Source organism: Bombina bombina, chromosome 1 (assembly GCF_027579735.1).
Source record: "Bombina bombina isolate aBomBom1 chromosome 1, aBomBom1.pri, whole genome shotgun sequence".
Taxonomy (NCBI): Eukaryota; Metazoa; Chordata; class Amphibia; order Anura; family Bombinatoridae; genus Bombina; species Bombina bombina.
Window position 1 is genome coordinate 1215503436 of NC_069499.1, and position 24327 is coordinate 1215527762.

The 24327-nt window shown below is 39.0% G+C and overlaps 1 protein-coding gene across 1 annotated transcript in view; it reads left to right on the plus strand.

The window, feature by feature from the left end:
- The window catches only part of CPNE2 (copine 2), a gene marked incomplete in the record, with an annotated part of 400103 nt that overhangs the window by 83817 nt on the left and 291959 nt on the right, over positions 1-24327 (plus strand). Inside the window, 1 exon segment of the mRNA XM_053700230.1 lies at positions 260-450. Coding sequence (XP_053556205.1) covers positions 283-450 — 168 coding nt within the window.

Here is a 24327-nt window from a genome sequence, read left to right on the forward strand (position 1 = left end):
GCTTACATTTCTAACCAAGGAAGTACAAAGAATGGAAGACACACAAGACACTTTCACAATAAAAGTATACAGGAGGCAAACATGTCAGAAGTAAAATCCCATATTAGGAATGTGAAGCAGAGATTATTCACTAAAGGAACCACATATTCTATGCCTGATGATTATAACTAGTCTGAGAATACCATCTAATACTTACAGTATCTTATTTTTAGCTTACATTTTATTTTCTGCTTTATTAACCACCTGACTTTTCTTGCAGATTGCCGACAATTGCTGCGGCCAATGGCGTACACATACAGCAGCTCCCCCGCGGGGCCGGTGGGGTCTCAGTACTGTGTCTGCAGAGTGGAACTTTCTGTTTGCTGTCAAAACCTTTTAGATCGAGATGTGGCCTCCAAGTCTGACCCATTTTGTGTTTTATTTTTGGAAGTAAATGGAAAATGGACTGAGGTACTGCATGATATATGTTTCTATAAATAATGTATTAATTTGATTAAATATCCCATATTTTAGTGTTTATGTAAAAATGAGAACCCCCCCCAATATGAGGGTTTGTCCTATTAGTTGTGGGAAGACACAAGATAATTATAACACTGTAACTGCTAAAAAAAAAAGTGGGAATTGGGGTCTAGTAAACTGTTGCACCTGTATCTGTAGAAAAAAACCTTTACTGTGCGGAATGGTATCACTGCTTTCCAGTAAATGTAGGTAAAAGGCTAATTAAGTGCCTGTCTGCTGTAATTTCTTAAAGGGGCATTGTACTGTACATTTATCTCCCATTGAATGTGATTCCATAAACAAGGTGGTGTTTGATTGATAGATAGATAGATATATAGATAGATGGAATCTGTGTGTATGTACTCACACAATTTCTGGCTTCTCTATGTTGTGCATTAGCAGCCAGATAATCCAATATAGATTGTGCAAAGGTGTTTCTGGTATAGTTAACAGAAATGTTCACATACAGTAAGATTTACAGAAACATTAATGTAATAGAGATATTGGTAGATATAGACTATTTTGTGTTGGCAAAAAGCAGAAGTAATGTTAATGAAGATAATTTCGTTTGTAGGTGAACAATTGAAAAGCTGACTTGGTTTGACTATGATTGCAGTATTTAGTGCATGAATTGGCATATAGGAATCATGTGAAGATTTTGCATAAAGCATTTGGATTGACATGTTGTGATGCCATATACTGTGCGGGATATGGCTTACAGAGGGCTGTAAAAGACTCCATATAAAGAAGGAGAGTTGAGATATAATGGTTGGTTGCTAGTTAGCCCACAGAAAGAGCAGGGGTGTAGCAGAATGTTGGCAGCAGTAGGGTACAATTTAATAATAGATTTGCCATTACACCCTAAAGAAAAACCTGTCCTAGAAGTTGTAGATATTATTTCTGCCCTCAATCAGGTACACAAGGCCACAGAGCCGTCTGATAATATTTTGCGTGGGCTGCTTTTTTCCTGAACAAAATAGTAGAGCAAAGTAAAACCAGCAGGGCTATTTAGCCTCACAGTTGTGCTAATTTCATGGTAATTTTTTTCTGTGGTTTGTTCCTACTGTAAGCTCAGAAAACAGTGACCTTTAAATGCTGCTCTAATGGAACCCACAGGTACTTTTATGGATCTCATAAAAGTAATTCTCTCTTAACAGAACATATCGTCTCTAGTACGTAGAAACCGTGTCCGTAATAACACAGCATATTTTTATATGATTTGGATTTTTTATCTCACAGTCTTCAAGATCTCTGCTCTGGCTTTTGTTCTGCAAAGTTATTCTAATTATCACTTCAGATCATTCAAACAAACTTATTTTTTCCTATGAAGCAAAGCAGGATGGGTAAAAATCAATGATAGAAAATCGATTTTGTTTTAAGAATTTAAATCCGATTTTTTTTAATTTTTTATTTAAAGGGACACTGAACCCAATTTTTTTCTTTCGTGATTTGGATAGAGCATAACATTTTAAGCAACTTTCTAATTTACTCCTATTATCAAATGTTCTTTATTCTCTTGGTATCTTTATTTGAAATGCAAGAATGTAAGTTTAGATGCCGGCCCACTTTTGGTGAACAACCTAGGTTGTCCTTGCCGATTGGTGGATAAATTCATCCACCAATCAAAAACTGTTGTCCAGAGTTCTGAACCAAGGTAAAAGCTTAGATGCCTTCTTTTTTAAATAAAGATAGCAAGAGAACGAATAAACATTGATAATAGGAGTAAATTAGAAAGTTAATTAAAATTGCATGCTCTATCTGAATCACGAAAGAAATAATTTGGGTTCAGTGTCCCTTTAAATAGGATTTTATCAAATAAAATGCTTTTATAGCTAGCATTCTATTTAAGGTACATAATAATCCAAAGGTCATTCATCGCAAAATAAGCATTAGTTTTTAATTATGTAGCATGAGGCTGTATATTCATGGCTGTAATGTTTACTTTGTGTAATGTTGTGCTCTACAAGAGGTTTCTCTCAGATTATCTAGAACATATTATCACATATTCTTGGTTTTGTAGTTCTCACAACTGTAAATTTGTGTAGAAATATCCTCATCTTCACAGCAACAATATTCTAATAAAAAATGTTCTAATAAAAAGTTAATATTTTTTTCTTTTATGGTTCAGATAGAGCTTACTAAACAACGTTCCACTTTAATTCTGTTATCAAATTATCAAATGTGTTCATTCTCTTGATATCCTTTGTTGAAGGAGCAGCAGTGCACTACTGGGAGCTAGCTGAACACATTTTGAATGCCAGTAACAAGAGACATATATGTATAGCCACCAATCAGCAGATAGCTCCCAGTAGTGCATTGCTGCTCCTCAGACTACCTAGTAGGTATGATTTTCAACAAAGGATAACAAGAGCATGATGCAAATTAGATAAAATAAGTACATTGGAAACCTGTTAGGATACCCCCCCCCCCCCCCAAAGATCCTCTTGAATGTTGTTTATCCTTAATTCTTTTGCGGTGACCAATTACGGAAAGATATAATCAAGCTCTGGCACCTATCAACCAATCACTGTGTAGCATGTAGGTGTGTCAGGATTCTGCGTCTTGCGCAGAATACGCTCCAGCGCCTCTGAGGAGTTCAATTAAAAGAACAGCAGGAAAAATAAATAAAGTACATTGCTAAGTTTTTAAATTATGCATAATTAAATATGTTATGGGGACAAAAATGTCAGCATAATGCCCCTTCAAGTTAATAAAAATAAAATGCCAAAAAGTGTTGACATTTTTAAAATTACACATGAATAACTGTTTATGGTGTTTTTATAGTTGTTTGAGGTGTTTGGTAGGGATCAGGGGATGAGAGGTGTTAGGTGGGCATGTTTTTCTCTCAATTTCCCAGTAGTGAAGGGGTTGTTGTTTTTTAAAGTGAAACAACATTTTTATTTTGCCGGCTTTCTATTCATTTTAAAATCTGGTAACTGTAGTCTTCAACTCACCCAAAATGAATCTGCAGAGCATTCCATGGAATTCTGAACACTGACCCTACTACATTCTGTCCAATTATTGTGCGATATGTATAAGAACATTTATATCCATCCCTAATTGGCCATAATGAAGGAGCTATGATAAAAAATAACCAAGGCATTTTATGGGGTGTGTCCCTGGATTGCAAGTATTTCACATGCAGTTATTGATATCTGATGCAAGAAAAAAAAATACTTTAAACGTCCCTTTAAGGGAAATGTAATAGTCATCTTGTATTAATTTGATAGCTTGATAAAGTCACATTTTGAAGCATTTGTTAGAGCTAAAAAGCTGAGTTTTCTAGGGAAAGATATTTTTCATCAGTCCTATCTTTACCTTTAATAATTCTGTTTTTGATTCATGTACAGGAAGCATTACACATGGGGGCCGATTTATTAATGGCCGAATTCATCTTTATGCATTTGTTTCTGCACCGCCGGAAACAGGAGTTAAGAAGCAGTGATCTTAAGACCGCAGCTCCTTAACTTGTGCGCCACCTCTGAGGCGGCGGACAGCAATCTGCCCGATCGTATACAATCAGGTTGATTGACACCCCCTACTAGCGGCCGATTGGCCGTGAATCTACAGGGGGCGGCATTGCACAAGCAGTTCACCAGAACAATGCTGTGCTATCGGCATTTATCGATGTGCGGCGGACATGATCTGCTACAGCGGATCATGTCCTTCTGTAGGATAATAAATCGTCCCCTAAGACTTGACAATTTCCTTCAAAATGTTGGAAGCAGGCCAAATGTTTAGGAGCCAAAAATGGTTCAGTTTTCACACCATTACCAATTCAGTGATTTCATTTCAAACACACATGCAGCAGTGACTTAACCCCTTAATTACCTTAGACAGGAAGGGACAATCAAAAGTTGAAAACATTGCAGCATAACCTGCAGTAGAGATCTATCCCCATTGATTGCTAGAATCACACATACATTTGCAGACACAATGGGTTAAATCATTGCTGAATATAATATAATACACCTGCAATCGCAGATTGCCATGGAGCAGGTTATTTATCCTTGTGACATCATTCTTTGAAACACATGCATTGGAACTAGAATTCCCATAATGCCACACGCAGTTCTCAGGGCCTGATGATAAAAAAACTTTTTAAAATAAATATTGTGATGCAGATGCCTCTCCTAATCAGCTAACATTCTGCATAGCAAGATAAACAGCTCTCGAGCTAAAATTTGCCTTTCTACTCATGAGACTTCTTAGATATCCTCACCAGAGCGGAGAGCTTTAGATCAAGCAGGCTGTATTATGCAATATAAACGCTATACTTTTGTTCTTTTCTCTCTTTGTAACAAAAGCTTGTTTTTCTATACATAAAAAGGTATGATTCATTTAAAGCTATGAGTCATGTTTTGTCATTAAAGGGAAATCAAACCCCAAATTTGTCTTTAATGATTGAAATACGGCACACAATTTAAAAAAACCTTCTATTTTACTTCTATTATCAAATGTGCTTAATTTACTTGGTATCCTTTGTTAAAGAAGCAGCAATGCATAACTGGGATCTAGCTGTACCAATACCAATAGTGAGACAATACCAAGAGGCATATGTGTGCAGCCACCAATCAGCAACTAGCACCCAGTAGTTCATTTCTGATCCTTAGTCTGTCTAGGTATGCTTTTCAACAAAGGATACCAATATAACAAACCAATTAGATAATTTGTTTAAAATTGTATGCTCTATTTAAATCATAAAATGTTTGTGGGAGGTTTTATGTCCCTTTAAGGAGGAAACCAATAATTTATTACATAAATATTTTTAAGCACCTTTCAAATTTTATTTATATTATCTAATTTGATTTGTTATCTTGGTATCTCTTGTTGAAAAGCATACCTAGGTAGGCTCAGGGACAGAAATACTGGACTACTGGAAGCTAGCTTCTAATTTGTGGCTGCACACATATATGCCATTGGCTAACCAGATGTGTTCAGCTGGTTCCCAGTAGTGCATTATTGCTCCTTCAACAAAGGATACTAAAAGAGTTAAGCTAGTTTAATAAAATAAGTAAATTGGAAATTTGTTTAAAACTATTTGCTCTTTCTATTTTAGATTTCAATTTAATAAAAGTATTTTCTACAGGGTAAAACATTTTTTAATCAAATAAAGATTACCATACTATACATTGTTCTAAAGCTCATTAAATGGTCATTATTCTGTTCTCAGAAGACTTCACTCTAGGGACCCAATTCTCTAAAGCCCTCTGCTCAGGCAAAATGATATAAAAAATCCATCAGGACTAGGGGATTTTTCCCTGGAATCTATAAAGGTAAATTTTACCTTGATAACTCTGTGTATCTGTATGTAAAGAAAATACATATACATCTTAGTATAGTGCACAATTAAACTACACAGCATACAAAGCATTATGTAAAAACTGTAATTAAAGTATGCATTAAAAATCATATTAATAGTAAACGTTAACATTAATATTAAAAATATACTTCAAAATTATAATTTTAAAGTGAATGTTAATTTAGATGATAAAGTGCCCGGTTTTTAAAAATCCGATTAAAAACAGGGGCACTTTAATTTATCAAAATTTACATTTCACTTGTGTTGTGAAAATACTTACCTTTTAATCTTGACAGCCGCTGCATCGCTTCCCCCTCCCGTCGCAAAGCCTCTTCCCGGGTCTAAAATGAGGAATCCGGGTTCCTCCAATCATGGCGTTGAATCAGACACTGATTCCCCCGGGGGGGAAGCCGTGATTGATTGGAGGATGACATCCGTCATTTCTGACGTATGAAGAGGCTTGCGACGACCGGGGGAATCGCTGGAGCGGCTGTCAAGATTAAAAGGTAAGTATTTTCACAACACGAGTGAAATATAAATTTTGATGAAATAAAGTGCCTCTGTTTTTAATTGGATTTTTAAAAACCGGGCTCTTTATCATCTAAATTTACATTCACTTTAAATTACATAGTCAAATTCATATTTAAAGTACTCAAGATAAATGTAATTAATATACACAGTAAAAATCATATTTAAAATACAATTCAATATTAAAAGTTACAATTGTACAAAATTCCCCTTAGAGAGATACAAGGACCTCAGTGTAAATTTTGCCTTCACAGATACAGTGAAGGCTTTTCTAACTCTTGCAGATCTGTTTATATAATCTCACCTGAGAGGAAAGCATTAGAGAATAGGGCCCTAAGTGCTTTAAATACCATATTCCTGTTGTGTACGGTAGGTTTCACAATATTAGAGTGTATTAAAGATTGGTTTCAGTGCAAGAACACATTTAGGGCTACATTTATTAAAGCCCTACGGCTGTAAGTTCTCACAAGAACTTGCTCGCCGTCATTTATCAAGCAGCGGTCACCAGACTGCCGCTTCCCTAACCTTTTGCCACCTCTAATGTGGCGAAATTCAATCTCCTCGGTCTAGTCAGACCAAGGAGATTGACAGCTCCTGCTCGCGCGTGATTGGCTGTGCGCGGGCAGGAGGCGGGATTGCACACGAGCGCACAATTGCACTCGTGTGCAATGGCAAATACCTGCGGGTAATTTCGCCCCGCCACAGGCGAGCTGAGGCGTACAGGGGCGCGTATACGCCTCAGCTTTAATAAATCTAGCCCTTAGTGTGTGTGAATGTAAGAGGGAAGGGAGCATGACTTGTTCTTAGAATGTTATCAAAGGCAACATGCCAGTAAACACAGGCAGATTTCTTCTGCATCTTAGAGCCAGCATACAAAGGAAGTGACAAGTGCCAGGCTCCCCCACTCCTCTTTGCAGCCAACAGCTACCGTGTTCACAAGTTACTCATATGTCCACAGGAACGTTCTGCACATTTGTAGATAAATAGCTGCTCTTTGTATTAGCACACTTCTAAAGCAATAATGTTTTATTTTGCATGACTAAAATGGTTTCCACCGAAAATCAAATTTAATCTGCATTGTAAAAGATTACATTTTCTTTAATATTCAAAACTTTTTTAAGAGCAAACTATGAATAATTCTATGTATTTCAGTGATAATAGTATGTAGTCTCACATTCCTTGGGATTTCTGTCTCTTTGTACATTATAATTAAGTTATATGCCTAAAATCACCAGATACAAATGCTGGAAATGAACCAGAATTTTATACTACTGGGTCATTGTTTTGTGATTTATTGGCAACTCTCACTCTTTATATGGTATTTCACACATACTCCTATAGATTTGAGAACTTCATGGAGTATGTTACAAAAGATAAAATGGTCTTCGGTTTTATTTAAAGCGACAATGTTTCATATGAAAGTAGAAATTAAACACATGGAACCATTAATATAGCAAAAGAGAAGTGTTCCACCAGGGAAAGAACTAAGACAAAATTCCTTGTTCTGTGGCTAGTCACTTCCCCAGGTATATAGTCTTTTAGCCCAAATTGTGCCTTTCACAAATAATACATTTCCTGAAATGTATAAGTCTGGTCCCAACTAGAAAGATTAAGCCAGCCCCAAAATACCAGGCAATCCCCATCTGAACAACAGACATGGCTACCTCAGATGAACGGTTTGCCCTTCCATGGGCCTCGTCTTGTCTGAATTCCAAATCACATTAGTTATAAATGTACCAAACTGAATATCATGGTTAAAAAGCACATAGAAGCCAAACAGTTGCACTTGAGCGAAAGGTTTTATTGTGGCTCTTTGCGCGCAAGTATTACAAGTTGAAAGTATACACGTTTGTTTGAGAGCAATTTAATTTAACGCGTGTTGTTATAGTGCGACTTCAGAGCTCTGGTTAACAGTTATGCAAGTCAAAAAAGTTACACAAAACACAACAAAAATATATTTAAAAGTACAGTTACACTAATAAAAACACTATCTAATAAAAAGTAGATAACTTTAAAATGTAGGTCATTTATATGTTAAGTTCCTCAAAAAAAAAAAACTTCACCCACAGTGATATGTGGACGAGTTACATAAACTAGAGACACTTGATCCTAGGCTAGGATGAGTCACACTACAGTTGAACCCACAGGACATCTCTTAAAAAGAAATAAATCTATTCCTTATGGGCGCTCATGCATGCTTAGATATATCATATACGGAAAACATAGTAACTTCCTGTTCATAGTTCAGCGCTCCTGTATCTTCCTCTTATATATAGCCCACAATAATATATTGGTTTTTATATAGGAAGATAGAGAACTAACTTTCACTAACTACTTTTTAGCTACGGTGTAAAGTTATATTAACGCAAGCGGTGCTTACCCACTGAAATTACTATGAGACATTGGATCCAATAGGGTCTTTGATTTGACTAACACACCCCACCAGTTTCACCTAAATCAATGGGCCCATAAGTGGCCAACTAATTAGTTATATATGGAAGCTTCCAAAATGTATAAAACAGAGGTTTCAGAAGTATATAATATACCAGTTGTTTTGTTCCAAGTTTATACCGTTAACCTGTATTCTATAAAAAGTTTGTCATTTATGTCATGACATTTGTTGTAAGTCTTCACATGCGCACAACCTCAATAAAAAATTATTCAAATGAAAAAGGATATATCATATTGTTTGTTTTATTCCTCGGTTTATAACTTTTTTATTAGCACATATGCCCAGCACCAATGTAATAAATGTGGGAAGGATTTAAAATCCTTAGTACCACATCTTCCTTCTCTCATTTTCTCCCTTGCCCCTCTCTGTCTAGGGTTGCCACCCAGCTGTTATTTTACTGACATGGCCAGTATTTTTAAGGCTCAGGTCAAAGTTGAAAACTTATTCTAAGAGTGTTAGAATCTAATTATAAACCAATGGTTATTTAAAATCAGTTCTCGTAGCTTTAGTTCCTGAATTATGCTGCATAGGCTAATGAGCAAGGCCTCTTTTTTCCCCCAGAAAAGATGTCAACCTACCTCTGTCTCCTTTCTGTTTTTGTTCTTAACTGCACATTTTCCCCAACACATTTTACAGATTTAAATGCAATTTTCTCTGGATTTTTAATGAACTCTCCACAACCTCTGATGCCATAGAAAAAAATAGACATATAATTTACTAGCACAAATCCGCTTATGAAATCATTTGATGAAGTTTAATGTAATTATATAAAAAATAAACGATGAAACAAGCAGTAATATTCAGCAGTCTTCCATTTTTTATGTCTATTGTATGAGTCTGTGGCACACTCTATAACACTCAAGTTGGCGGGAGTACTAAGATTGTGTTGTTCTCTATGTGTAAAAAGTTTGATGCAGTGTTAGCATTGTGAGCTGTAGGATATGGTGTGATGAAGGAGGAAAGAAGAGGAACATACTGTTATTTGTTCAGGGTTTATATTACTGGAACTCATAAGCAGATCCTCATTTAGTGTAGTGTAAAATACATTCTTCTGTTGTGTTTATGTCACACCGCTACTCACAATGGCTGCTGCCATAGAAGCGGTGATGGTGACTCGTTGCTATGGCCGTTGCCATAGACCCGGCGGTGATTGTAAGTGTGCGGCGATGACATCATCTCCACACGCTGTCTCTCTCTCCTGATGCCGCTTTCCCATACACCTGGGAGGTCTCTTTGGCGACATGTAAGTCCCTCCTTCACTTCATCTCACTGTCCAAGTATAGGTGTTACTGTGTGTGCTCCTGGATGCTGTGATACTTATATTGCTGGATAGCCATATCGTTACTGAACTCTGCCTGTCTGACCACTCTGCTTGCTTAATCCTTGTATTGCTGGATTGCCTTATCATTGCTCAACTCTGCCTGTCTGACCATTCTATTGGTTTACCCCTGAACTGTTATACTGCTGGATTTTCTTTGTTGCTGGCACATGCCTGTTCCTGACCATTCTATTGGTTTACCTCTGAACTGTTATACTGCTGGATTTCCTTTGTTGTTGACACCTGCCTGTTCCTGACCATTCTATTGGAACTGTTATTCTGTTGGATTGCCTTCCTGTTGCCGGATTCTGCCTGTCTTGACCATTCTCTGCCTTCATCTTATTGCTGTGAAGGACTACCCTGTCTACCGTACTGCTTACCTCATTTCATAAACTCACTCTGTTCCGGGATATTTCTTATACTTCCGCTTGACGCTGGGATAAGAAGACTACTGGCCATGTTTGGTCTGATAGAGAAATATCCCACGAGCATTACATTAAACTTGGGCCATGGACCCAAATGAGGTAGCAAGAGCAGTCACTCTTCAGGGACAGATGCTGGAAACCCATACCATACACTTGCAGAATGTGGATTCTAAACTAGAGGCTATGGGGCATATGTATCAATGTGCGAGCGGACATGATATGAAGTAGCGTATCATGTCGGCTGCACATCGCTAAACATCGATAAATGCGTATGCTGTCGGCTTTTATAATTGCACCAGCAGTTCTGGTGAACTGCTGGTGCAATGCCGTCCCCTGCAGATTTGTGGCCAATCAGCCGCTAGAAGGGGGGTCAATCAACCCAATCGTATTCGTTCGGGTTGATTTCTGTCAGCCGCCTCAGAGCAGGCGGAAAAGTTATGGAGCAGCTTGATAAATATGCCCCTATATCCGCTATGCTCTCCTCACTGGTTGCAGAGAAGAATGCTACTCCTGTTGTTACACAACTAGTCCCAGCTGCTAGTGCTGCAACTTCTTCCTCTGCTTCTGGAAGTTTACCCTGGATACCATTGCCTGACAGGTATGATGGTACTACTGATTGTAGGGGTTTTCTCAACCAGAGCAGGCTGCACTTTCGCAATGATCCTCACACCTTCCAGCCTTATCAGTTAAAGGTCACTTTTATCATATCTTTATTGAAAGGCAAGGCCCTAGCCTGGGTCTCTCCCCTTTTGGAACAGAGCGCTCAACTCCTGAACGATGCTGATGCCTTAATTTCTGCATTATCTTCTGTGTTTGGGACCTCCGGCCATGCTTCTCCTGCAGACTACTTTCTCTTGGATCTCCGCCAGAGCAATAGAACTGTGGCACAATACGCCATTGAGTTTCGCACCTTGGCACTTGAGAACAGTTGGGATAGCAGTGCTCTTAAAGTGGCCTTTAGGAGAGGCTTGCATGAGCGTATTAAGGACGAGCTTACTTATCATGATGTTCCTTCTTCCCTGGATGAATTCATAACATTTTGTATCAGTCTGGATTCTCGCTTCCAGGAGAGACAAGCTGAGAGAGACAGAACTCGTACAATTCCTCCCACTCGTCTGCCTACCGTCCGTCCTTTAGACTATCCTCTACGCCTTTAGCACCTCCAGTTACCTCTGTAGAGGAACCCATTGATCTCTCCTCCCTCAAGATCACAGAATCTGAAAGACAGAGAAGAAGGAGATTGAGACTGTGTTTCTATTGTGGTTCTAATTCACACCAACTTAAGAATTGTGATATTCTGCCGGGAAAAGCCAATGCTTAGAGGATAAAACTGGGGTACCTCTAAGCTTGGCCACTACTAAATCCCCTCGCTCTTCTTGGATCCTGGTACCTGTTACTCTTACCTTTCTTCAGAATTCTGTCCACGCACAAGCCTTTATTGATTTAGACGCAGCGGAAAAGTGTATAGATCACCGTTTCATGATTCAGGCCTCTTCTGCAGAAAAAACAATGTCTTAAAATAACTACTCTGGATGGCACTCCCCTTGGATCAGGTTTAATCCATTTCAAATCTGCACCCCTAACCATGACTGTGGGAGTCCTTCATACTGAACAGTTGCAGTTTGATGTCATTTATTCTCCAGCACAACCAATTATCCTTGGTCTTCCTTGGCTTCGTATACACAATCCACAGTTCGACTAGACTGAGGGACAGTTGGCCTCCTGGGGTACATCCTGCTTCCACTCCTGCCTGGCTAAAGTTACTCCACTGCACCACATCCCCATAGCCAGACTACAGACCCCTTAAAGTCTTCCCTCAGTATATGCAGAGATTACAGATGTGTTTGAAAAGAAAGCAGCTGATGTGCTGCCACCCCACCGTCCTTACAACTGCAAGATTGACCTCTTTCCTGGAGCCCCACTTCCTAAAGGGAGGACTTATCCTCTCTCCATAGCTGAAACCAAGGTCATGGAGGAATATATCCAAGAGAACCTAGCTAAAGGTTTTATTCACCCTTCCTCTTTTCCTGCTGGGACTGGCTTCTTTTTTTGTCAGTAAAAAGGATGGTGGACTCAGAACCTGTATCGACTACAGAGCCCTAAACAACATCACTATCAAGAATCTCTATCCTATTCCTTTGATCACTGAACTTTACGATTCACTCCAAAATGCTTGCTACTTCACTAAGTTGGACCTATGTGGGGCGTACAATCTAATTTGTATCTTCCCAGGACATGAATGGAAGACTGCCTTCAACACGAGATTTTGGGCTGTGATATGCCCCTGCTGTCTTCCAAGCATTTGTCAATGTCTTCCGTGACCACCTTAATCGCACTGTCATTGTCTATCTGTATCACATCCTTATATTCCCCTCCACCCTTGAGAAGCATCATGAGCATGTAAACAGGTACTTCTTTGCCTCAGGAACAATTCTCTGGTAGCCAAATTGGAGAAATGTGAGTTTGATCAAGTCCAGATCCAGTTCCTTGGCTATGTCATCTCGAAGGAAGGTTTTGCCATGGATCCTACTAAGCTAACCACAGTTCTGGAATGGCCTTAACCCACCTCATTAAAGGAACTACGGAGATTCTTGGGGTTCTCCAATTATTACCGCAAGTTTATAAAGAATTTCTCCCAGATAGTCGCACCACTCACTGAGCTGACTAAACGAAACAGAGACTGTAAGAGTTGGCCTCCTGTAGCTGTGGATGCGTTCTCTCATCCGAAAAAGGTCTATTGTTCTGCTCCTGTGCTCCGCCATCCTGATCCTGACCTGCGGTTCACTTTAGAGGTTGATGCCTCAGAGATAGGAGCTGGAGCATTCTTAACACAAAGGGATCCTTTAACCTCTAAGATGCACCCTGTAGCATGCTTTACTCCTGCAGAGAGGAATTACGATGTGGGTAATCGTGAACTCTTAGCCATTAAGATGTCCTTGACTGAATAGCGCCATTGGATAGAGAGTCCCGCCAACCCCATTCAGATTCTCTCTGACCACAAGAATCTAACGTACCTAGAGACTGCTCATCAACTCAATACTCGACAGGCCAGGTGGGCCTTGTTCTTTTCCCGTTTTAACTTTGTAGTCTCTTATCTTCCTGGGAACAAGAATAAAAAGGCTGATGCATTTTACCGTCAGTTTCCTCACTCTAGTGACTCATCTGAAGCTCCTATTGAACACATCATACCCCCTTCTGTGTAGTTACTCAACTGAACACCTATCTACTTCAAAGACTGCAATGAGCCCAGTTTAGAAAGCCCCCTGAAGCCCCTCCTGGGATCTTCTTTGTACCTCCAAACCTTTGCACCCCTGAGCTATCCTGGGCTATGACAGCAAACTATTAGGACATCCTGGTTTGACAAGAACCTATAAGCTTCTATTCCAACATGTATGGTGGCCTACCATGAAGTCTGACACTCGGGATTATGTAAAGGCCTGCATGACTTGTGCTGCCAATACGACTCCCTGATCCTTGCCTCATGGCTTACTCCAACCGTTGTCCATTCCCAAACAACCTTGGACACACATAACCATGGATTTTGTTGAAGACCTCCCTCCTTCTGACCATCATACGGTTATCTGGGTTGTGGTAGATCGATTTTTCAGACTTGCTCATTTTATACCCTTAAAGGGACATAATACTCATATGCTAAATCACTTGAAACTGATGCAGTATAACTGTAAAAAGCTGACAGGAAAATATCACCTAAGCATCTCTATGTAAAAAAGGAAGATATTTTACCTCACATGTTCCTCAGCTCAGCAGAGTAAGTTCTGTGTAAAACGTTATGCTCAGCTGCTGCTCAGCTGCAGGTAAAAAATGTTTTTAAAAAAATTAAGAAATGAACAGCAGCCAATCAGCATCAACAGTGCTGAGGTCATGAACTCTTTTACTGTGATCTCATGAGATTTAACTTAACTCTCATGAGATTTCATTGTAAACTTCCTTAAGCTGAATAGGGAAATAAGACGAGTGTGCACGAATGCTTGCTCCTTCCGCTGTCCCGGGACAGACATACTGATTTGTTGCTTAGAAGTCCTTTACAATGGGATGTGGCTACTGAGAAACTTTTGAGGTAAAGTATCTTTCTTTTTTACATAGCGATGTTCAGGTGATATTTTCAGCTATACAGCTATACTGCATCACTTTCAAGTGTTTAAACATTTGGGTATTATGGCCCTTTAAACAAGCTGTTACATGTGGTACGACTACATGGCATTTCCTTGAATATTGTTTCCGACAGAGGACCGCAATTCATCTATACCTTTTGGAAAGCTTTTTGCAAATTGATTGGAACCACTGTTTCCTTGTCTTCTTGCTACCATCCCCAAACTAATGGGCTAACAGAGAGAGGGAATCAAGATCTCGAAGCCTATCTCAGAGTTTATGTCAGTTCTTTTCATACCAATCAACCTTGTGTCTTTCCACTTTCCGCTCAGTCTACAGGGGTTCCTGCTGCAGATCAACACGTTACTGACCTCACTACTCATTGGCAACTAATTTGCTCTCAGTTACGTTTAGCTGTCTCCAGATACAAGAGGTTTGCTAATCATCATTGAGCTACTGTTTGTGCCTTTTCGGTAGGTGAACATGTCTGGGTCTCTACTCGACATGTTAGTCTACGTCAACCCTGTTATAAATTAGGGCCTAGGTATATCGGCCCTTATAGAGTCCTTAAAAGACGGTCTTCTGTTGCCTACAAAGTGGCCTTGCCCAGAAACCTGCGCACACACCCAGTCTTCCACATCTCACTACTCAAGCCCTACATCAAGAACAGATATACTCGACTCAGACTTCCTCCTCCTCCTCCGCTCTTAATTTATGGTGAACCTGAGTATGAGGTTGCTAAGATCCTGGACTCCTGATACAGGGGCAGGCAACTGCAGTACCTCGTGCATTGGAAGGGTCACCTAGTGATGTTAAATCTATGTCTTTAGCTATTTTAGCTAGAAGAGCTTTGTGGCTTAAATCTTGGAATGCTGACATGACTTCTAAGTCCAGATTGCTATCTCTTTCTTTCCAAGGTAATAAGTTATTTGGTTCTCAGTTGGATTCAATAATTTCAACTGTTACTGGGGGGGGAGGGAGTTTTTTTGCCTCAGGATAAAAGGCCTAAGGGTAAATCTAAAGCTTCTAACCGTTTTCATTCCTTTCGACAAAATAAGGAACAGAAACCTAATCCCTCACCCAAGGAATCTGTTTCCAATTGGAAGCCTTCCTCGAATTGGAATAAATCCAAGCAATTTAAGAGATCAACGCCAGCCCCCAAGTCCGCATGAAGGTGCGCCCTTCATTCTAGCTCAGCTGGTAGGGGGCAGATTAAGATTTTTCAAAGATGTTTGGATCAATTCGGTCCAAAATCAATGGATTCAGAGTATTGTCTGTCAGGGGTACAGAATAGGATTCAGAGTAAGACCGCCTGTGAGAAGATTTGTTTTCTCTCACGCATCCCTGCAAACCCAGTAAAGGCTCAGGCTTTCCTGAAGTGTGTTTTAGACCTGGAGTTATCAGGGGTAATCATGCCAGTTCCGTTTCAGGAACAGGGTCTGGGGTTTTATTCAAATCAATTCATTGTCCCAAAGAAAGAATATTCATTCAGACCAGTTTTGGATCTAAAAATTTTGAATCGATATGTAAGAGTACCAACTTTCAAAATAGTGACTATAAGGACTATTCTGCCTTTTGTTCAGCAAGGGCATTATATGTCCACTATAGACTTACAGGATGCATATCTTCATATTCCTATTCATCCAGATCACTATCAGTTCCTGAGATTCTCTTTTCTAGACAAACATTACCAATTTTTTGCTCTTCCTCTTGGCCTAGCGACAGCTCCAATAATCTTTTCAAAGGTTCTCGGTGCCCTACTCTCTGTAATTAGAGAGCGAGGTATTGCGGTGTTTCCTTATTTGGACAATATCTTGGTACTTGCTCAGTCTTTACGTTCTGCAGAATCTCACACAAATCAACTAGTGTTGTTTCTTCAAAAACATGGTTGGAGGATCAATTTACCAAAAAGTTATTTGATTCCTCAGACAAGGGTAACCTTTTTAGGTGTCCAGATAGATTCAGTGTCCATGACTTTGTCTCTAACGGACAAGAGACGTTTGAAATTGGTTGCAGCCTGTCAGAACCTTTAGTCTCAGTAATTCCCTTCAGTAGCTATGTGCATGGGAGTTTTAGGTCTCATGACTGCAGTATCGGACGCGATCCACTTTGCTCGTTTTCATATGAGACTTCTCCAGCTTTGTATGCTGAACCAATGGTGCAGGGATTATACAAGGATATCACAATTAATATCCTTAAATCCCAATGTTCGACTATCTCTGACTTGGTGGTTAGATCACCATCGTATAATTCTAGGGGCCTCTTTCGTTCGTCCAACCTGGACTGTGATCACAGATGCGATTCTTTCAGGTTGGGGAGCTGTTTGGGGATCTCTGACAGCACAAGGGGTTTGGAAATCTCAAGAGCCGAGATTACCAATAAATATTTTGAAACTCCATGCTATTCTCAGGGGTCTTCAGTTTTGGCCACTATTGAAGAGAGAACCGTTCATTTGTTTTCAGACATACAATATCACAACTGTGGCATATATCAATCATCAGGGTGGGACTCACAGTCCTCAAGCTATGAAAGAAGTATCTCGGATACTTGTTTGGGTGGAATCCAGCTCCTGTCTAATTTCTGCAGTTCATATCCCAGGTATAGACAATTGGGAAGCTGATTATCTCAGTCGTCAGACTTTACATCCGGGAGAGTGGTCTCTCCACCCAGATGTGTTTTCTCAAATTGTTAAGATGTGGGGTCTTCCAGAAATAGATCTGATGGCATCTCATCTAAACAAGAAACTTCCCAGGTACCTGTCAGGTCCAGGGATCCTCAGGCGGAAGCAGTGGATGCGTTGACACTTCCTTGGTGTTATCAACCTGCTTATATTTTCCCGCCTCTAGTTCTTATTCCAAGAGTGATCTCCAAAATCATCATGGAACAATTGTTTGTGTTGCTGGTGGCTCCAGCATGGCCTCACACGTTTTTGTATGCAGATCTTGTTCGGATGTCCAGTTGCCAACCTTGCCCACTTCCATTAAGACCGGACCTTCTTTCTCAAGGTCTGTTTTTCCATCAGGATCTCAAATGATTAAATTTGAAGGTATGGAAATTGAACGCCTAGTGCTTAGTCATAGAGGTTTCTTTGATTCAGTGATTACTAATATGTTACAGGCTCGTAAATCTGTTTCTAGAAAGATTTATTATCGAGTTTGGAAGACTTACATTTCATGGTGTTCCCCTCATAAATTCTCTTGGCATTCTTTTAAAATTCCTAGAATTTTACAGTTTCTTCAGGATGGTTTGGATAAAGGTTTGTCTGCAAGTTCCTTGAAAGGACAAATCTATGCTCTTTCTGTTTTATTCCACAGAAAAATTGCTAAACTTCCTGATATTCACTGTTTTGTACAGGCTTTGGTTCGTATCAAGCCTGTCATTAAATCAATCTCTCCTCCTTGGAGTCTTAATTTGGTTTTGAAGGCTTTACAGGCTCCTCCATTATCTGCTCTCTCTTGTGAATCTCCTTTTCTGATTTTTCATCAGGATAAGGCAGTTTTTGGGGACTTCATTTAAATTCTTACCTAAGGTTGTGAATTCTAACAACATTAATAGAGAAATTGTTGTCCCTTCTTTGTGTCCTAATCCTAAGAATTCTTTGGAGAGATCTTTACATTCATTGGATGTGGTGAGAGCTCTGAAATATTATGTTAAAGCTACTAAAGATTTCAGGAAGACTTCTAGTCTATTTGTTATCTTTTCTGGTTCCAGGAAAGGTCAGAAGGCTTCTGCTGTTTCTTTGGCACCATGGTTAAAGCTTTTGATTTATCAAGCTTATTTGGATTCGGGTAAAGCCCCGCCTCAGAGAATTACAGCTCATTCTACTAGATCAGTTTCCACTTCTTGGGCTTTTAAGAATGAAGCTTCAGTTGATCAGATTTGCAAAGCAGCAACTTGGTCTTCTTAGCATACATTTACTAAATTCTACCATTTTTATGTATTTGCTTCTTCAGAAGCAGTTTTTGGTAGAAAAGTTTTTCAGGCAGCTGTTTCAGTTTGATTCTTCTGCTTATGATTTAAGTTTTTCCTTTTATTTATGAGAATAAACTTATATTTGGGTTGTGGATTAATTTTTTTCAGCGAAATGTCTGTTTTAATTTTGTCCCTCCCTCTCTAGTGACTCTTGCGTGGAGTTCCACTTTTTGGGTATTGCTATCCCATACGTCACTAGCTCATGGACATTGCCAATTACATGAAAGAAAACATAATTTATGTAAGAACTTACCTGATAAATTAATTTCTTTCATATTGGCAAGAGTCCATGAGGCTCACCCTTTTTAAGGTGGTTATGATTTTTTTGTATAAAGCACAATTATTTCCAAATTCTTTTGTTGATGCTTTTTACTCCTTTCTTTATCACCCCACTACTTGGCTATTCATTTAACTGAATTGTGGGTGTGGTGAGGGGTGTATTTATAGGCATTTTGAGGTTTGGGAAACTTTGCCCCTCCTGGTAGGATTGTATATCCCATACGTCACTAGCTCATGGACTCTTGCCAATATGAAAGAAATTAATTTATCAGGTAAGTTCTTACATAAATTATGTTTTGTTTTTTATCTGGCTTAGGAATAACCACTATTTTGGCTTGGAGTAATTCAGTTGGTATCGAGTGACCCCCCATAACATGATTAAATTTTTTTGTCAAGTGAGGGATTACGGTAGATCTAAATAGTTTAAAGTATTCCCCTGGGAAACCGTCAGGTCCGGCTGCCTTACAAGGTTTCAGGTCTTTTATAGCTAGAATGACTTTGGATTGTAAGATGGGGGTTTTAAGAAGTTGTCTGTTATCTTCCGATATAGATTGTAAATGATTCTGTTAAGAAGTTATCTAAAGATGTTTGGATCTCAGGGGTGTGATTAACCCTTTTCCCATCATAAAGCCTCCCATATAAATCAGCAAAAGTGTCTACTATCTTTTGTGGGTGTGAAGTTAAAGTGCCATCTAACTGTTGTATTTGTGGTATTGCTAAGGCTTTGCATCTTTCCCTAATTTTATGTGTTATCTGGCTTGTTAGCGTATATATAAAATATTTAGATCTTAATCTATGTATCGGCCTAGCAGCTTGGGAATTTAAAAGTTTGGCTAACAAATTTCTTTTGTTTTGGAGCGTTTGTAACGTTGATGTCCGTTGTGTTAATTTATGTTGGTGTTCTAAGTATTCTATTTCCTGATGTAGTTGTCTAGTTGTATCTTTCTCTGTTTATTATGAAGGGCTTTGCTCTGAATAAGAAATCCTCTAATAACCGTTTTATGAGCTGCCCAGGTACAGATTGGGTTGGATGTTGAGTCAGTGTTTATATCCCAGTATTCATTAAGTTCCTGGAGTGTTTTATTATAGGTAGTTGGGTCTTTCAGAGAGCTAGGATTATATGTCCATGATCTGGATCTGGAATGATCTAGTATGCCAGTTAGGTGTAGAGAAACTATGGAGTGGTCGGACCATACGCAGGTGTGTATTGTTGAGGATAGTAGCATTTGACTAGTGTAGATATTATCAAGTCTAATAAAGGCTTTATGGGCTGGCGAATAGTAGAGTCATTAGTGTTATCATATAGTGCATACCAGGTATCTATTAAAGAATATGGGGCTATTGAATCTTGTATGTGTTTAACTAAATGGTTATGCCGGTGGTTCTTGTTAGTCATGGGTGTATTGTGATATTAAAATCACCCGCTAGTATGATTTTAGATTGCGACCATTAAGTTAGGAGATGTGATATGGTTTAAAAAAAATTATGTTGATTCTCATTGGGGGCGTAGACATTGCAAAAAATTGTCTGGCCCAGTATTTGCAAATTTGTTCTCTGAGGAAATGTGTTTCCTGGAGGAACAACCACATTAACCTTAAGTGCATGTTATTAGGACATAGCCATTCGGCATTTGATATCTGTATTTAACCCTCTCACATTATGTGAGATTACATGTCGTGACTGAGTCATAAAATAATGTCTGAGAGTCTGTCATTTTCAATAAGACTATCCCCCTGTCATTCCCCAAAAGCTTAAATAACACTCTTAGCTAGTGTATATGATTTTTAGATAAGATGAGGTTGTAAAAGTACCTGTAAATTTCAGCATCAATACATGAAAAACAGATAAAACAGGACACAATAACAAGTGTAAGAAAAAATAACAATAAACAATGAAATTCCCTAAAAATATGGGCCACCAGTTGTAGTTGGGTTCGTTCTGGTAGGGGGAAGAAATGAGTGGCAGCTATGGTTGTCTTAAACTATTAAAATACAAGCCAAGTGAGCTAATAGTGGAGTCTGGTGGTGGGAGGGGAAAACATGTGATGAAATTAACATAGGATTAACAGTAATCATCTGGGGTCACCGTATATGTTATGAGATGGTTCACAATTACAATAACCCCGTCCAAAGACAATAAAGAATACATTACATGTATAGATCAGTAGTGATGGTCTTTTCTTTACATGGGACTATACCTTCTCAGGTACAGTTTTGTAAAGGTTCTTCTCTAAGGGTTATGTTGCCATAAGTGTTCAGGTTTTATGTCGCTTGTGATTGACTTTAGTCCATCTGGAAGAGTTGGAGGTATCTGATTGTTTCACATGGTTAGTTGTTTGTCGTTCAGATGTAGCTGAAGGTAGATCTGGGGTTTCCAAGCCTAAGATGGTACAGACTTCTGGTATATTACCCATGTCTTTGATGGTGATGGTTTTATTGTCTTTCTTGATGTGGAGGGCAAACGGAAAACCCCATTTGTACTGGATTTGTTGTTCCCGCAGCATGGCTTTCAAAGGTCGTAGAGAGCTCCTGCTTTTGAAGAGTTCTAAGACTTAAGTCCTGGACGAATTGTATTATGTTACCCTGGTATTTATATGTAGGGTTGTTTTTGGATGCCTGCAGGATTTTTTCTTTATCTTAGAAAAGGGTAATTTTGACTGACATCCCTCGGTGGGGTACCTTCCTTAGGTTTAGCCTTTAGGGCTCTATGTGCCCTTTCAATGTTATATTTAGACTTTGTATCTTCTCCAGTGATCTGTAGGAACAGGTGGTAGAGGTAGGAGAAAAGGTATTTGTTTAAAATGGATTCTGGTATTCCTTTAAGCCTGATGTTGCTTCTCCTACCTCTATTTTCTAGGTCTTTGAGTTTGTCTTGGACCTCAGAGAGGAGATGTTGTTGGTCTGTAATTGTTTGAGAGATTGTAGTTACTTCTTATGAAATTGTGCCTTTATGATCTTCCAAAACTTCTATTCTGCTTCCCAGGTCAGCTATGTCTGCCTTGATTTCAGAGAGGCTATTGGTCACGGAGGTGTGCATGGAGTCGATCTTGTCCCATAGCTTTCCAAAATGTATAGATATGTCTTGTTTAGAGACTAGGGAGCGCATGTCTGCTCTTGTTGCTTGACTTTGATCATCCTCTGAATTGGATGTTTCTGGATTTGATTCTTGGTCGTCTTCTTGATCAAATTGTAAAAGATTAGATGTTTTTCCCTTTACTGCGGTCTTAAAAAATGTTGACATGGCTGAAGATTTATTAGTTTTGTCTCCTTTTGTGTTTTTTCTAGAAGACATGGTGTTTATCTTTGCGTATCAGTGACCATACAGATTTGAGCAAGGTGAGTTATTTAGCAGTACAGTATGTCACTTGTTTTTGTTTGATTCTGATAGTGTATGAAAAATTCCACCAGACAAGTTTGCAATATATAATTACATGTAGGTAGATATTGCTTGTCCTGCTACATCTATTCCCAGCTTCAGTGTTATATCAAAGAATCATCTCGGCAGAAGATGCAAGTAGATTGCTGGAGGATATATGGAGTGAGGACAGTGCTTGGATCTGGGGCTTTCATACCAGATGTGCTGTTATAAACTTTTACTGAAGAGAATGTATCTCTGGTCTCCTTTTAGTTGTTTATATATACATTCATGCTTTATGTTTTTCTGTACATTTTCACTAATAAAAGGGAGATATAGGTGTAGAATAAGTATAGCCTTGGCTATCCAGATAATATGCTTGACTTTGTGGATGATTACATCTGTGTTTTTTGTGAGGAGGGGTTTTGCTTGGTTGCGTGACCATGTCACGGCCTACCTTTTCTGTGTAAGCTGCCGGGTGGTGTATAAAAACTTGCGAGCCGTTATCTGACTGTGTGATCTATCTGAGTTGCGTACTTACTCCAGCCGCTCTCAACAGCTTTCAATGAGGTGCTTCCCCTCCGAGTTATATCACTGCCAGAAGGTATAGGCCTTGCTGTTGCGCTCCACGTGGCGCAGATTACTGCTTCTCCGTATCGATGGGTTTCCAAAAAGTCATCCTCTTCAATGGGGGACACCTTTCCACAATGTTCTCCCCTCGTATAGCTGGTTGTTAGGTAGTGTTTAGCTCATTAGCTACTTTTAAAGTGTATTGCTGCCCGGAGCTCAGATCTCACGCAGCCATCACCGAGCGCTTCCAGGCTCCGCTGCCATCACTACATTTAAACAGAAATAGAGCCTTTTTAATATTTACCTATCAAAACTATAAATATTTTTTTTAGTTGACAACGTAAGCATTGATCTAGGCCCATTTTGGTATATATCATGTCACCATTTCACCACCAAATGCAATCACAAAAAATAAAAGTGAACTTTTTCACAATTTTAGGTTTCTCACTGAAATTATTTACAAACAGTTTGTGCAATCATGGCACAAATGGTTGTAAATGCTTTTCTGGGATCCTCTTTATTCAGAAATACTGAACAAATTCCCCTACTGGAAACTTGGTAAAGAGCGTGCTCAGAATGTGATAAACGATAGGTCTGGACCCACAGGTCAATGTTCAAAAATGCAATGTATAAAGTTTAGTTCCCGAATGGGAAAAATCACCCAGATTGGTAGCTGGTCAACGATAATTAAGACAGTCTTGGCAGAATTTGAAGATAGGCTGCTCCTCTGTTTCCCGGTGTATGGGATATCTAAGTAATCAAAGAAAAAGGAGGAAAAGGCGCCTCATAGTCTGAAAAAGTCTTGATAAAATAGTATACTGCAAATTAAGAAGGATTACCGGATAGCAATGCACCATACTAGTGACCGGTGCTAGCAGACAGACTAGCTCTCAACAGCGGCTAGTGCACTGATTCAGCTCGTTGATTCCGCTGTGTCTGGATCTGTACCGGAATGGTCTCGGCTACGCTCCAGAAAACCCATACGATGGACTGGTATAGCAGTTAGCTCGTGATGCGGTCAAGCAGCAATGACAACTCCGGATGGATATAAAAGTAACAAGCTTTTATTCGAACATTGCAACGCGGTTCTCGACCGTAAACTGGTAGTTTCCTCAGGCAAATACAATTTGAATAAAAACTGTAAAATTAAACATCATTAAATACTTTTTTAAATCTAAAAACGGAAGTTGTCATAAGTTGTGGTGGACCAATGGTAACATTGTTTGTATCGATACTTAATGAGACTATAACAGATTTCACCTGTAAAAAATCACAATGTTTTCTTTTTGTATAAAATCAAATGTTAAAACAAGTCCTAAAAGTATGTTCATATGAACAGGCACATAATGTAAAAAAATGGAACATGTAAACACATACGGACCCGAATGTAATATATATATATATGGGTATATATAAACTAACATGTGATAAAGAAGAAACATAATAATCCTTCAGTATATATGCACTTGTACCATTCTCTACTATAAAATATAGATATAAAACCTGATTGCTTTATCAT